At 39.7% G+C, this 14,068-nt stretch overlaps 1 protein-coding gene across 2 annotated transcripts in view; it reads right to left on the bottom strand.

Moving 5' to 3' along the window:
• The window catches only part of LOC149215400 (putative protein phosphatase 2C 45), a 52,560-nt gene extending 40,217 nt beyond the window's left edge, over positions 1–12,343 (bottom strand). The window contains exon 1 of one of the 2 annotated variants that reach the window (XM_089392618.1): positions 11,941–12,343. In XM_089392618.1, coding sequence (XP_089248744.1) covers positions 11,941–12,200 — 260 coding nt within the window. In that variant the 5' untranslated portion in view covers positions 12,201–12,343. Of the gene's footprint in view, positions 1–1,784; positions 2,116–11,940 lie in introns of those variants that run through there. The other variant, XM_089392617.1, reaches the window with a different exon arrangement.
• Between the last annotated feature and the right edge of the window lie 1,725 nt (positions 12,344–14,068).

The raw sequence follows: 14,068 nt of genomic DNA on the forward strand, positions 1-14,068 counted from the left end.
AAATCGAAGATTTTTCAACTCTGGTGGGTCTTCGTGCTAATGCAGAGGAGCTGTTAATGGTGTTCCCCAAGCTAATGCCAAGAAGCTCTAAATAATGGTTTTCCACGCTAATGTAGACAAAGCTGTTAATGGTGGTTCCCCACGCTAAGGATGTTTGTTCGGATGAGGCCAGGCACAAGTCATGAGTGAATTTGGCATAATGGATGTCCCTTAAATTGTGGCTTCATAACCAAATGTCTTCTGGTTGTACATCTGATATAGTAAGGGAGTTCTATACCCTCCCCAGTCAAAAGGTATTCATAGATGAAGGTAATCCAGTAAGAGGGTATTTGGATGGTTAGGTAGCCTATTGTTTTCAGACATAGGCTTCCGAACAAAGAAGCAAATTTATCTATATAGAGACAGATACGGGATCTACATTCCAGGTGGTTGACAGTTCCATTCTCATGGCAATGAACATGTATAAGAGCGTATGGGACCTCGGGTGAGCATAACTTTTTCGTGAGGGTAATTGCTCTGACCCAAAGGGCCAAAACCCATAAATCAAGATCATCATTTCTCTACCCAATAATCAAAAACTTAATTAAGCACGCATATGTATATAGAGACAGATAGAGAATCTACACCCCAGGTGGCTAAAAGTTCCATCCTCGTGGGAATGGACATGTACAAGAGAGTAACATACCTCAAGTGAACATAAACTTTTAGAGAGAGAAATTGCTCTGACCCAAAACTCATAACCTACTCTCTACCGAGTAACAAAAAACTTATATTGAGTTTAGCACTAAACCAGATTGTCCTCGTAAGTAGGGGAGACTTCCTGATTTCCCTTATCAGGGCGGGAGTGGTTCTATTCAATTAAGTTAAAGGTTTCCGCAAAATTGTGACATAATAAAGCAGATGGTTAATCAACAGGGTTTTGATTAGCTAAGTAAAGCCTGGATGATTCATACCCCCCCACACCAAAGATCAAATCTATCAGAGACACGCCTCACCCTAGTGGGTTACAGAGCTCATGCTAGCTGGCATTTCGTGCGGTTGTGGCCAGATGCAAATCCGGGGTGAATTTAGCAGAAGAACAGATACCTCACATCCACTGCATATCAGGCGCAGTAATCTTTCAAGAGCCGATTAGATTCTATTATAATGCTGTCCGAACGGGTAATGGCACGTTTAATGCGCAGTGATGATAAAACCATCCTGTGAATAAAAGAAAGCAAATGATTAGGAATCCGCACAATTGAAAGGCAACTGAACTGCTCACCGCGGATCCGAGCTGATCTCAAAAGAAGCCCACCCTTCCTAGAAGTATGCGATCGTAAGACTAAAACTTATAAGGATTGGCTGGGCCTGCTCAAAGCGGCGTAACATGTGGTGATTCAATTTGAACCAACGCAAAGAACTTTGCAAGACCGATGGCCCAGGTTCAAATCCCAGTGTACCCCACCTGATAAAGAGCAACATTTAGCAATATTTGTACAAATAACAGAGTTGCACATTCCATCTGCCTAAACAAAAGGGTGAGAAAAACAAAACCCGAATGCTGTCAGGGTATCGTATCACATCGGCTTCATTCTCAGTTTCACCCAAAACACGAGCCAAACAAAGCCCAGAGGCCGATTAAACCCTTAAAAATACATTAACAACGCACAGATGCAGAGATCCGAACCCGAACCAGGTGGATTCAGCCAAGGGGATTTTGTCAATGGTCGCAGGTTCGAATCCCACAGTGCAAATCACATGAAAACATGGGGAATTTAAACAAGAAAGCGAAGTGAAGATACCTGAGGCCTCCACCGCTTATAGTGCCGAAGTGCTGCCTACTGGAGGGAGTAGGATTCGCCACAGTTCCGCCAGTGGAATCGAACGCCATTCTCATCATCTCGAGCTCGCTTCTGTTGTTATTACGGTTAAAGATATGAGTGCTGATATTACTACTGAAAGAAGACCATTTCAATTTGAGATCCGACACAGGCCTTCTGGTTAAAGGGCTCAGCGCTGATAAGATCCGCAATCCGCTGCGCATCAGAGCACTTTCATACATCCAGCCAGCTTTGGCTTTTCTCTTCACACAGACAAGCAGGCAAGCAGAGAAATTGTGGGTTTTTTAGTTTTTGTGTTTTTGATTTTATGGGTTAGTTTGTTCTCTGGTAACGTGCCATCTGGCCCGTCCGTGTGATTGAATGGATGGTGGCGATGGGGACCCCCGGTTTACGGGCGGATTGTAATGAGTGTCGTGTGGAATTGCTGTGGAAAAGACTCACACGAGCAGATGTAAAAGGTTCCGATTTCCAATCTGGCAGGTTGTTTTAGGAATTAAAAAATTTAGTCAGTGTGCTACTGCTCATTGGTATGTTTTGTCTACCTATCCTGAATGAGTCATTTCTGGCAATATAGGCTAGGTATACGTTATGGATGACACTTGCCAAGTAGCACCCATTACTCAAATTACTTGAAAGTTATTGGGAAAAGACATTACATGTGATTACAGCTATGTATGAGTTAGGGGTGAATGTGATATAATAATAATACTCTACAGATACCTAAGTGATATAACAATAATTTTCACTTGGAAGGTGTGTTTTGTTGGGATTGTTGCCAAAAGTAAAAAAAAATTCACTCAAGCAATATGTGGGATCATCCCATGGAATATGGAATAGTAGAAGTGCCGGGCAAAATGACTAGAGTAGGGATTAGGTGCAAATGATAGGATGAATTTAGTTTGATAATATTTTTTATTTAAAAGATTTAGATCTAAGTAATGGGAGTGTAAATGGGTTATTTTATGGAATAGGAGTAAGTAATATTTTTATGGAGTAAAGATCAAGAACATGCGATACCAGTAGGGATTAAGGCGTAAATGATGGAGTAAAGATTAAGAATATGTGATAGGAGTGGGATTAGGGGCTAAATGATGATGAAGGGATTAAGGGGTAAATGATGGAGTAAAGATTAAGAATATGTGATAGGAGTGGGATTAGGGGCTAAATGATGATGAATTTAGTTTGATAATATTTTTTATTTAAAAGATTTAAATTTGAATAATGGGAGTGTAAATGGATTATTTTATGAAATAGGAGTAAGGGTAAGTGATAGGAGTAGGGATCATGTGTATGTGATAAATGAATTTATTTTGATATTATTTTCTACTTAAAAGATTTAGATTTGAGTAATGAGAGAGGTATAGCTATATTTAAAAAAATGTAGAGTGGAAAGTAGTATTTTGTTAAAATCATTTCTTTGTGGGACCATCGAGTGGTTGGCACATGAGATGTTATTCCCTCTACCTAGTCTTAGATCCTACGGGGAACATATTTGGCCAGTTGTGATCAGGCTCAAGTAATATGCTCCCCCACCTTGGTAGAGTATTGGTTCTTGCTAAGTCATAAATTCTTGGTATATATGGAGTCTTGGCTCTTGCTAAGTCATAAATTCTTAGTATGTTTTCCTTACAAGTTGTTGGGTATACTCTTAGTGTTACAACAGGTTTGATATTGGACTTCGCCCAACTATTAACTAATTTATTATAGTAAAGAAAAAGAAAAGTATTATGTTAAAACCATTCATTATTTATTTAAAGAAGGTTTTAATGACAATATTAAAAAAATGTTTATGGTTAACATAAGTATATGCATATAAATTTGTTAAAGTAAGTTTGGTGTTATGAACTTCTTCTTGTAACATTGAGATTAGAGAAAACTAATAAAAATAGTACAAAATCCAATGGAAACGTTGCAATTCCCCCAAATCCTGAAATACTAAAAAACTATTAAGTTTGCTGGATTTTGAGTCAGGTCTAAAATTCTACTTTCTCCATATGAAATCCAATGAGGTTGGAACCACTCTCAAACATCTTGAGTCATTTCATGGTAATGTTAAAAATTTAAGTAAACGATCACCTTTTACTTTAAGAATTTAACAATACCATGAATTGCATAGCAATAGTAGGGCTATAGACTTGAATATTACGTTGTCCCACTAAAAAAATCTTGTTTAAAAAAAAAAATCGTGTTTGGAATGTCCTTGGTCACATTGTACGGAACAGGCTGGTTCGATACAAAATCGGCTGGTTCAATGAAAAAACGTTGATTCGGCACTGAACAGGCATTTTCAGTTCCAGACCTCGAACCGGACCAGTTTGACCCGCAAACCGGTCAGACCAGCCGGTTCCACCGGTGCCAATAACACCACTTACAACATCTAGCTCTTCACTAGGTTCACATGAGTTTGATTGTAACTAGTGAAATACTCAATGTAGATATTACTTGTATTATATGCTAATTTAAACAAGCTCATGGAGAGTTGAGTCTCCTTTAAGGCTTTATGGTTATGGAATAAGGCTAAATTTCCAAGGACAGTGCCAAGGGTGAAATGGGAACAATAGAGGAACGATTAGTTAGTAGGTTCAATCCAAACTCGAGAATCACAAAAACAACAATTAACAAAAGGAAAATATTTTTATTTTTCATTTTGCTTCTGTTTTGGGTAAGCCTAACACCTAGGCTGCTTGGGGTAAATTGACATAATTGGAAGTTGGAATAATGAGCCATCACTGACCATTTTGAGGATGACGGCGTCAACAGCCCATAAGCCACTTGTTGAACTAGGAAAGTAAGCTGCTAAAAAATTCAACAGGGCTGTAACTTTAGCAAGTGTTGGAAATAAACTAAATAATTATCTATATGCATGGATTTCTATATGTCTAAATGCTAACAGAAGCATTGGCATATATTGTCCCATACATTGATTAATACACGTCAAAACACACAAATTGCATATGTACATGAGTGTCCACATATGCACAAACATATTCATGTATATGCACATGTACGTGGATGGATACAAGTTGAAATGACCGCAACTATATTATTTTAGTAGTGTAGTATAAGAATATTAAATGGTGGAACGCTACTTGAAATCAGAGAGCTCCGAAGATGAACCCTAATCTCTTTGTCGTCGCCTCCCTTCCTTCAGCCGCCGTCTGGCCTTTGCTCGGCCCTGCAGAAGATGGCGACACGAGCTTCAGAGGGGCCCCGACTCCATTCAAGCCAAACCCAGCGAATAAGATCGCGTGCAGCCCTGCGAAGAAAAAAGAGAAACATGCACGGGTTGGGCTCTCAGCAAGCTGCGCATGCACTGCAGCAGATATGGCGGCGGACACTCTTCATCTGCAGGTCGTTGGCAGCTTCGCAGTGAGGATGAGGACGGCGCCCGGCCTCGAGGGACTTCTGCAGGCTGCCAAGATTTTGGATGCTTTGACAGGCAACAAATCAAACTTCGAGGGTTCCAGATTAACCCTGCATCTCAATAGCTTATGGATCCAGCACGACATCGCCAGGAACCCACGCGCAATATCTGTCATGGAGCAAGGCTGCGATTTTTCTAGCCAGCCCCTGCACCCCAACAGTCCATTGTTTCAGAGGGCTACCACAGAGTTCACCAGTCAGCAAAGCCCTAGCTCCAAGGGAAACATCATCAGGAAAGAATCGTCTAGGAGCTTCCATGTCGCCGCCCTGTACTCGCTCTACCCTGATCGATCAAGCAGACATGGAATGTTGACTTCCTCCATTGATGCTAAACCGCATGTATTCCATTCCCTTCTGGGTGCTCACCTCCTTCTAAACTGCTCCGCTCTAGACAGCAGCGTAGCCAGATCTTGGCCCTCCGTTGCTGCATATCGTAACAGCCGCCCCCTTCAGATACTAGATGCAAAGGTTAAGGACGGAAATGCAGAATATAATCCATCTTTTCCTCAGGCTGCGGCTCTTGGGAAGAAATATTACGCTCTGGAAGGCTGCTCAACCCCATTCGAACCTCTTCTGCCTCCCCAGAATAGTCGATACTCTGTATTTCATATTCAGAATTCTTTCAGCTTCCTGGATTTGCCTGGACGGAGCACCTGGGAGCTCTTTTGGGCTGAAAGAAATGACAAACTCAATGACCATTGGACTCTCACCACATCTTCTCACAAGCCCCTGCGGCAAGTTCAGGAAAAGGTGGCCCACCAAAGCACCAGCTTCCTCTCATCTCAGATTTGCAGAGGAAAGCAGAAGTCTGACCACTCTGCCTCGTTCCAGATCCAGATCGTGCTCCTTTCTGGCAAAACTCTGCTACAATGGGTGAGCTCTTCGGATCTAGTGCAGGACCTCAAGCAAATTCTGGAATTTAGGTTGGGGATTCCCTTTGCATCTCAACGACTCCTCCACAAAGGTAAACAACTTGAGGATCTTTATCCCCTTTCTTTTTACAGCATTAAGAGAAATGCCTCTATCATTTTTACCCTTCATTTGAGAGGGGGAGTTGTTGGACAGTCATCTTCAGCTGCGGCTTTTTCATACAAAGATGTCGTCCATGCTCAGACGCCCAAGAAAATAGCTCCACCAGCTCAGGCTCCCAAACCTTTTTTGGTACACAAACTAGAGGAAACCCCTTCCATTGAAATAATGCATCCAACGCTGGATGAGCAAATCCAAAAGTATGCAAAGCATGGCATTATTTGCAGGTTTAATGGGCTATGGCCACGCACAGCAGATCTCTACCAATGGATTCACTCTCACTGGACCAACAATTGCAAGGTTCTTCTCTGCTCAAAGGGTTTCTTCATTGTAGTGTTTGCTTTCAGTGAGGACTACCAAAAAGCGTTAACTGAAGGCCCATGGTTTTGGGGCTCAGCAAGTTTATTCCTCACCCCTTGGTTCCTAGATTTTGATCCCTCTACAGCGATCATCACCAAGCTCCCCATCTGGGTCAGACTTCCTAATCTCCCGGCGCATCTATGGCACTTTGCTGTATTCCAAGGGATCGAAAATACTCTAGGCCGCTTTCTAGCCACAAACACCTCTAAAGGGGAAAAGGGAATATACACCTTCGCCAGAATCTGTGCAGAAATAGACATGAGCAAAGGTCTACTTGATAAGATTAATCTCAAAATTGGAGACTTCCATTGGACTCAGACCCTGGATTATGAGAACACAGCCTTTCGCTGCCGAAATTGCCATCACACATGGCACCTTCAGAGCTCTTGTCCCTCGATGCCTGCCCAAAAAAAGAAAGCCAATCCTAAGCCGAAATCCAAAAAGCTGGAAACCTCATGATCCTCCCCCCATGGATGATCTTGACTCCAACTCAGATGAAGAGGAAGGGGATGCGGAAGGAATGGACGCAAAGCTGGCACAGGATCTGCCCTCGACTAGTCTTGAGGATTCTACTGTCCCACCAAACTTAGAGAAAAGAACTCATGAGTCCTCTCCCTCGGATTCAGAAAAGGAGACCTCTCCGTCATCCCAACTCAGTTTGCAAATCATGCAAGCACAGCAGAGTCATCTTGGTTGGGTCAAAGTTGGTAAAAAGAAAGGGAAAAAATGTCGAATAGTTGATTCTACCCAAGTTGGGTAGAATCCTTTGTTCTCTTGTTACTCTGTTCTTCTTGTTACTTTTTGCTTAGCACTGCTCTTTTCTTGTTTTCTCTTAGGGGCCGAGGTGGATAGTCTATCTGTTCCAGCTACCCGTTTTCTTGCTTCTCTTGGTTGTAACTTCATATTGTACCATACATCCTCTTAATAGAATTAGTTTTACGAAAAACATCATCTTAATAGAATTAGTTTTACGAAAAAAAATTATTAAATGGTGAATAGGTTTCTACGTTATAGAATTGTTTCAACTTTTAACCTTTTATTTATTTATATGCTGTCACGACTCACCATATACATGTACATATGCATATGTACATGTACGTAAATGGATACAACTAGAAATCCCTGCAACTATATTATTTTGCTAGCATAGCAGAAAAATATAAGTTATAGCATTGTTTTAACCTATGTTGTACAAGGACCCGTCCCGCCATAATTCATGACATTTCCTCCGTTCTGGCCATCCGAGGACTTTGGAAGTCGTCAGAAACATTCCAAATTTGTCGGAAAAATATAAGTTATAGCATTGTTTTAACCTATGTCGCATGGGGACCCGTACCCGCCATAATTCATGACATTTCCTCCGTTCCTGCGACTTTTTGGGGACTTCCAAAACACCCCTGGATAAATCAAGAACTTCTGGACGTCCCCAATATAATTTCAATTTACAATTTGACAGAAAAAAAAAATTATTAAAAAATCAAAACTTAATTCAAAATAATTTGACAAAAAATAAATAAAAATAAGAATTTTAATTTTTTTATTAAAAAATTAAAACTTAATTCAAAATCGTAAATAAAAAAAATTACCTCATTTACCTACCCTAGCGCATACCTAAGTTCACAAAGGTAAAACATACCCACATAACATTTTGATTTCATTTACCATTCAGCCGACAGGGAGAGTTCCAAGCTTCACGCAGGCCGGTTTTCTTCACGCACGCAGGAGGGTTTTCTTCACGACAGGCAAGCAGTTTTCAGTGTTTCGCGCAGGCTTCAGGACATGGGTTCATGCCCACCTGGACGCAGGCTTCACGCCCAGCAACGAGCAACAAGCAGCAAGCAAACCTTCACGCCCAACAGTTCACGCCCTTCTCGCCCAGCAGTTTTAGTATCTTATTTTGTAATTTGAAAATCAAAGTAGTATGAGTTATAATTTTTATATTTTAATTTATCATTTTGATTCATGTTTATGTTGTATTATTAAATTTTATTTTAATGTTAATTGTTTAATAAATATAAAAATTAGTTGCCACATTTGCTGTCCCCAACCCGCCATCCCCTGAAAATTTGGGGGTGCACTCTAGCCGTCCCCACAGCCAGTGCAACATAGGTTTTAACCCTTTGTTTATTTTTATGCTGTCACAGTCACAATATTTATATTGATATTCATGAAACAGCACGCCATCCCCTGAAAATTTGGGGGTGCACTCTAGCCATCCCCACAGCCAGTGCAACATAGGTTTTAACCCTTTATTTATTTTTATTCTGTCAATATTTTTATTGATATTCATGAAACAACCCGCCATCCCCTGAAAATTTGGGGGTGCACTCTAGCCGTCCCCACAGCCAGTGCAACATAGGTTAACATAGGTTTTAACCCTTGATTTATTTTTATGCTGTCACAGTCACAACATTTTTATTGATATTCATGAAAATAAAATTATATTGTATTATATTTTTGTTTATTATTATTTATAATGTCATTATTATTATTTTATTCATTTCCAACAGACCCACAGCAAGGGGCCAGATACATATGAATCATGATTAATATTGGAGAAAAAGAGTGTGTTATATATATTATATACAGATAGAGAGAGAGATGTCAATGCACATTTGTATGAAGGTCAATGCACATTTGTATGAACCTGCAGCATATGTATTATACAAAAATCCCTATCTACGATAGTTCTATACATGATATGGATTTTATAAATCACAACTACGATAATTAAAGAGTTTGGCAGTATACAATTTGCTGTATCCTCATCGATGGTATAAAGTACGTAGGATATATGATACATCTTATAAATTAAAACCTGTCCAGCATACACATTATCGAGGACCAATGTGTATAGATGGATCACATCATCAAGTAGCACCATGTATGGATGGATGGACAGTTAAATGTTATCTATCTATTTATAGTAAAACATGTCCAGCATACACACTATCGAGGACCAACGTGTATAGATGGATCACACTATCAAGTAGTACCATGTATAGATGAATGGATAGTTAATGCTATCTATGTATTTATGTACACAGAGACATCCTTTTGAGACTTAAATTGATCGATGGGACTGATTCTCAAAAATTAAAACTTGAATTAAACCAAATTCTAGTCAAATTTTGACTCAAGAACAACAGGTTATTAATTATTTCTCATGGAATTTTGTTGTATACATGTATAGAACGTGCAAATAGGCAAGACAGCAAGGCGGTCTGCCAGGCTGTGGGTTAGCAACATGTTGGAGTGCTTGCTACAAGGATGAACCAGGTTCAAAACCTGACAGGCATGCTCCTTCTGTTAAATCGGTTGACTGGATCATTTTGAGGCGGATCATGTTAATGAGACAGCCCTATTTCTGCTATGATGTAGACAACCTGATAATGGCAGCCCCATGCTGATGTCGAGAAACTATCGATGGCAAAAATCTGACAGAGACATCAACTCAGGAAATCGGTGAAACAGAAAAAAGAGGGCAAAGCGCTGGAACTGAAAAACTCAAAAAAGGCGAAAAATCAGCAGAAATCGAAGATTTTTCAACTCTGGTGGGTCTTCGTGCTAATGCAGAGGAGCTGTTAATGGTGTTCCCCAAGCTAATGCCAAGAAGCTGTAAATAGTGGTTTTCCACGCTAATGTAGACAAAGCTGTTAATGGTGGTTCCCCACACTAAGGATGTTTGTTCGGATGAGGCCAGGCACAAGTCATGAGTGAATTTGGCAGAATGGATGTCCCTTAAATTGTGGCTTCATAACCAAATGTCTTCTGGTTGTAAATCTGATATAGTAAGGGAGTTCTATACCCTCCCCAGTCAAAAGGTATTCATAGATGAAGGTGATCCAGTAAGAGAGTATTTGGATGGTTAGGTAGCCTATTGTTTTCAGACATAGGCTTCCGAACAAAGAAGCAAATTTATCTATATAGAGACAGATACGGGATTTACATTCCAGGTGGTTGACAGTTCCATTCTCATGGCAATGAACATGTATAAGAGCTTATGGGACCTCGGGTGAGCATAACTTTTTCGTGAGGGTAATTGCTCTGACCCAAAGGGCCAAAACCCATAAATCAAGATCATCATTTCTCTACCCAATAATCAAAAACTTAATTAAGCACACATATGTATATAGAGACAGATAGAGGATCTACACCCCAGGTGGCTAAAAGTTCCATCCTCGTGGGAATGGACATGTAGAAGAGAGTAACATACCTCAAGTGAACATAAACTTTTAGAGAGAGAAATTGTTCTGACCCAAAACTCATAACCTACTCTCTAACCAGTAACCAAAAACTTATATTGAGTTTAGCACTAAACCAAATTGTCCTCGTAAGTAGGGGAGACTTCCTGGTTTCCCTTATCAGGGTGGGAGTGGTTCTATTCAATTAAGTTAAAGGTTTCCGCAAAATTGTGACATAATAAAGCAGATGGTTAATCAACAGGGTTTTGATTAGCTATTAAAGCCTGGATGATTCATACCCCAGATCAAATCCCTCAGAGGCACGCCTCACCCTAGTGGGTTACAGAGCTCATGCTAGCTGGCATTTCGTGCGGTTGTGGCCAGATGCAAATCCGGGGTGAATTTGGCAGAAGAACAGATACCTCCCATCCACTGCATATCAGCCGCAGTAATCTTTCTAGAGCCGATTAGATTCTATTATAATGCTCTCGGAATGGGTAATGGCACGTTTAATGCGCAGTGATGATAAAACCATCCTGTGAATAAAAGAAAGCAAATGATTAGGAATCCGCACAATTGAAAGGCAACTGAACTGCTCACCACGGATCCGAGCTGATCTCAAAAGAGGCCCACCCTTCCTAGCAAGTATGCGGTCGTAAGACTAAAACTGATAAGGATTGGCTGGGCCTGCTCAAAGCGGCGGAACATGTGGTGATTCAATTTGAACCAACGCAAAGAACTTTGCAAGACCGATGGCCCAGGTTCAAATCCCAGTGTACCCCACCCGATGAAGAGCAACATTTAGCAATATTTGTACAAATAACAGAGTTGCACATTCCATCTGCCTAAACAAAAGGGTGAGAAAAACAAAACCCGAATGCTGTCAGGGTATCGTATCACATCTGCTTCATTCTCAGTTACACCCAAAACACGAACCTCACAAAGCCCAGAGGCCGATCAAGCCCTTAAAAATACATTAACAACGCACAGATGCAGAGATCCAAACCCGAACCAGATGGATTCAGCCAAGGGGATTTTGTCAATGGTCGCAGGTTCGAATCCCACAGTGCAAATCATATGAAAACATGGGGAATTTAAACAAGAAAGCGAAGTGAAGATACCTGAGGCCTCCACCGCTTATAGGGCCGAAGTGCTGCCTACTGGAGGGAGTAGGATTCGCCACAGTTCCGCCAGTGGAATCGAACGCCATTCTCATCATCTCGAGCTCGCTTCTGTTGTTATTATTGTTAAAGATATGAGTGCTGATATTACTACTGAAAGAAGACCATTTCAATTTGAGATCCGACACAGGCCTTCTGGTTAAAGGGCTCAGCGCTGATAAGATCCGAAATCCGCTGCGCATCAGACCACTTTCATACATCCAGCCAGCTTTGGCTTTTCTCTTCACACAGACAAGCAGGCAAGCAGAGAAATTGTGGGGTTTTTGGTTTTTGTGTTTTTGATTTTATGGGTTAGTTTGTTCTCTGGTAACGTGCCATCTGGCCCGTCCGTGTGATTGAATGGATGGTGGCGATGGGGACCCCCGGTTTACGGGCGGATTGTAATGAGTGTCGTGTGGAATTGCTGTGGAAAAGACTCTGACACGAGCAGATGTAAAAGGTTCCGATTTCCAATCTGGCAGGTTGTTGTTTTTGGAATTAAAAAATTTAGTCAGTGTGCTACTGCTCATCACAGTGATATGTTTTGTCTACCTATCCTGAATGAGTCATTTCTGGCAATATAGGCTAGGTATACGTTATGGATGACACTTGCCAAGTAGCACCCATTACTCAAATTACTTGAAAGTTATTGGGAAAAGACATTACATGTGATTACAGCTAGGTATGAGTTAGGGGTGAATGTGATATAATAATACTCTAGAGATACCTAAGTGATATAACAATAATTTTCACTTGTAAGGTGTGTTTATTTGGGATTGTTGCCAAAGTAAAAAAAAAAATTCACTCAAGCAATATGTAGGATCATCCCATGGAATATGGAATAGTAGAAGTGCATGGCAAAATGATTAGAGTAGGGATCAGGTGCAAATGATGGATGAATTTAGTTTGATAATATTTTTTATTTAAAAGATTTAGATCTCAGTAATGGGAGTGTAAATGGGTTATTTTATGGAATAGGAGTAAGTTAGATATTTTTATGGAGTAAAGATCAAGAACAGGGATTAGGGGTGAATGATGGAGTAAAGATTAAGAACATGTGATAGGAGTAGGGATTAGGGGGTAAATGATGAAGAATTTAGTTTGATAATATTTTTTATCTAAAAGATTTAAATTTGAGTAATGGAAGTGTAAATGGATTATTTTATGAAATAGGAGTAAGGGTAAGTGATAGGAGTAGGGATCATGTGTAAGTGATAAATGAATTTACTTTAATATTATTTTCTACTTAAAAGATTTAGATTTGAGTAATGAGAGAGGTATAGCTATATTTAAAAAAATGTAGAGTGGAAAGTAGTATTTTGTTAAAATCATTTCTTCGTGGGACCATCCAGTGGTTGGCACATGAGATGTTATTCCTTCTACCTAGTTTTAAATCATACGGGGAACATATTTGGCCTGTTGTGATAAGGCTCAAGTAATATGCTCCCCCACCTTCGTAGAGTATTGGTTCTTGCTAAGTCATAAATTCTTGGTATATATGGAGTCTTGGCTCTTGCTAAGTCATAAATTCTTAGTATGTTTTCCTTACAAGTTGTTGGGTATACTCTTAGTGTTATAGTGGCAGCCACTAGGTTTGATATTGTACTTCTTCCAACGATTTACTAATTCATTATAGTAAAGAAAAAGAAAAGTATTATGTTAAACCCATTCATTATTTATTTAAAGAAGGTTTTAACGACATTATTAAAAAAATGTTTATGGTTAACATAAGTATGTGCATATAAATTTGTTAAAGTAAGTTTGGTGTTATGAACGTCTTCTTGTAACATTGAGATTAGAGAAAACTAATAAAAATATATTGTGAACAACTATGTTGTAATAAGAGGAGAGTCTAACTAATAAAAGAAATGGTATTTTTCATGAGAATTGGCTAATACAATTTCAAATGAGAATGTGGTTTTTTTTGTTGTTTAAAACATGTTTTTGAAAGAATAAATAGATTCAGCACCTTGAAAAAACTGTTAGAGCTCTTAAATTTTGCAAATTAAAAAATGTAAATTCAAATTTCCCTTGAATCAAGCAAAAAAAAATTAAAGAACTAATAAAACAAAATTAGTCAATAATTACT

The sequence above is a fragment of the Pinus tabuliformis genome, chromosome 1_1, assembly GCF_031772625.1.
Source record: "Pinus tabuliformis cultivar Carrire ecotype Pingquan chromosome 1_1, CPIR1, whole genome shotgun sequence".
NCBI lineage: Eukaryota > Viridiplantae > Streptophyta > Pinopsida > Pinales > Pinaceae > Pinus > Pinus tabuliformis.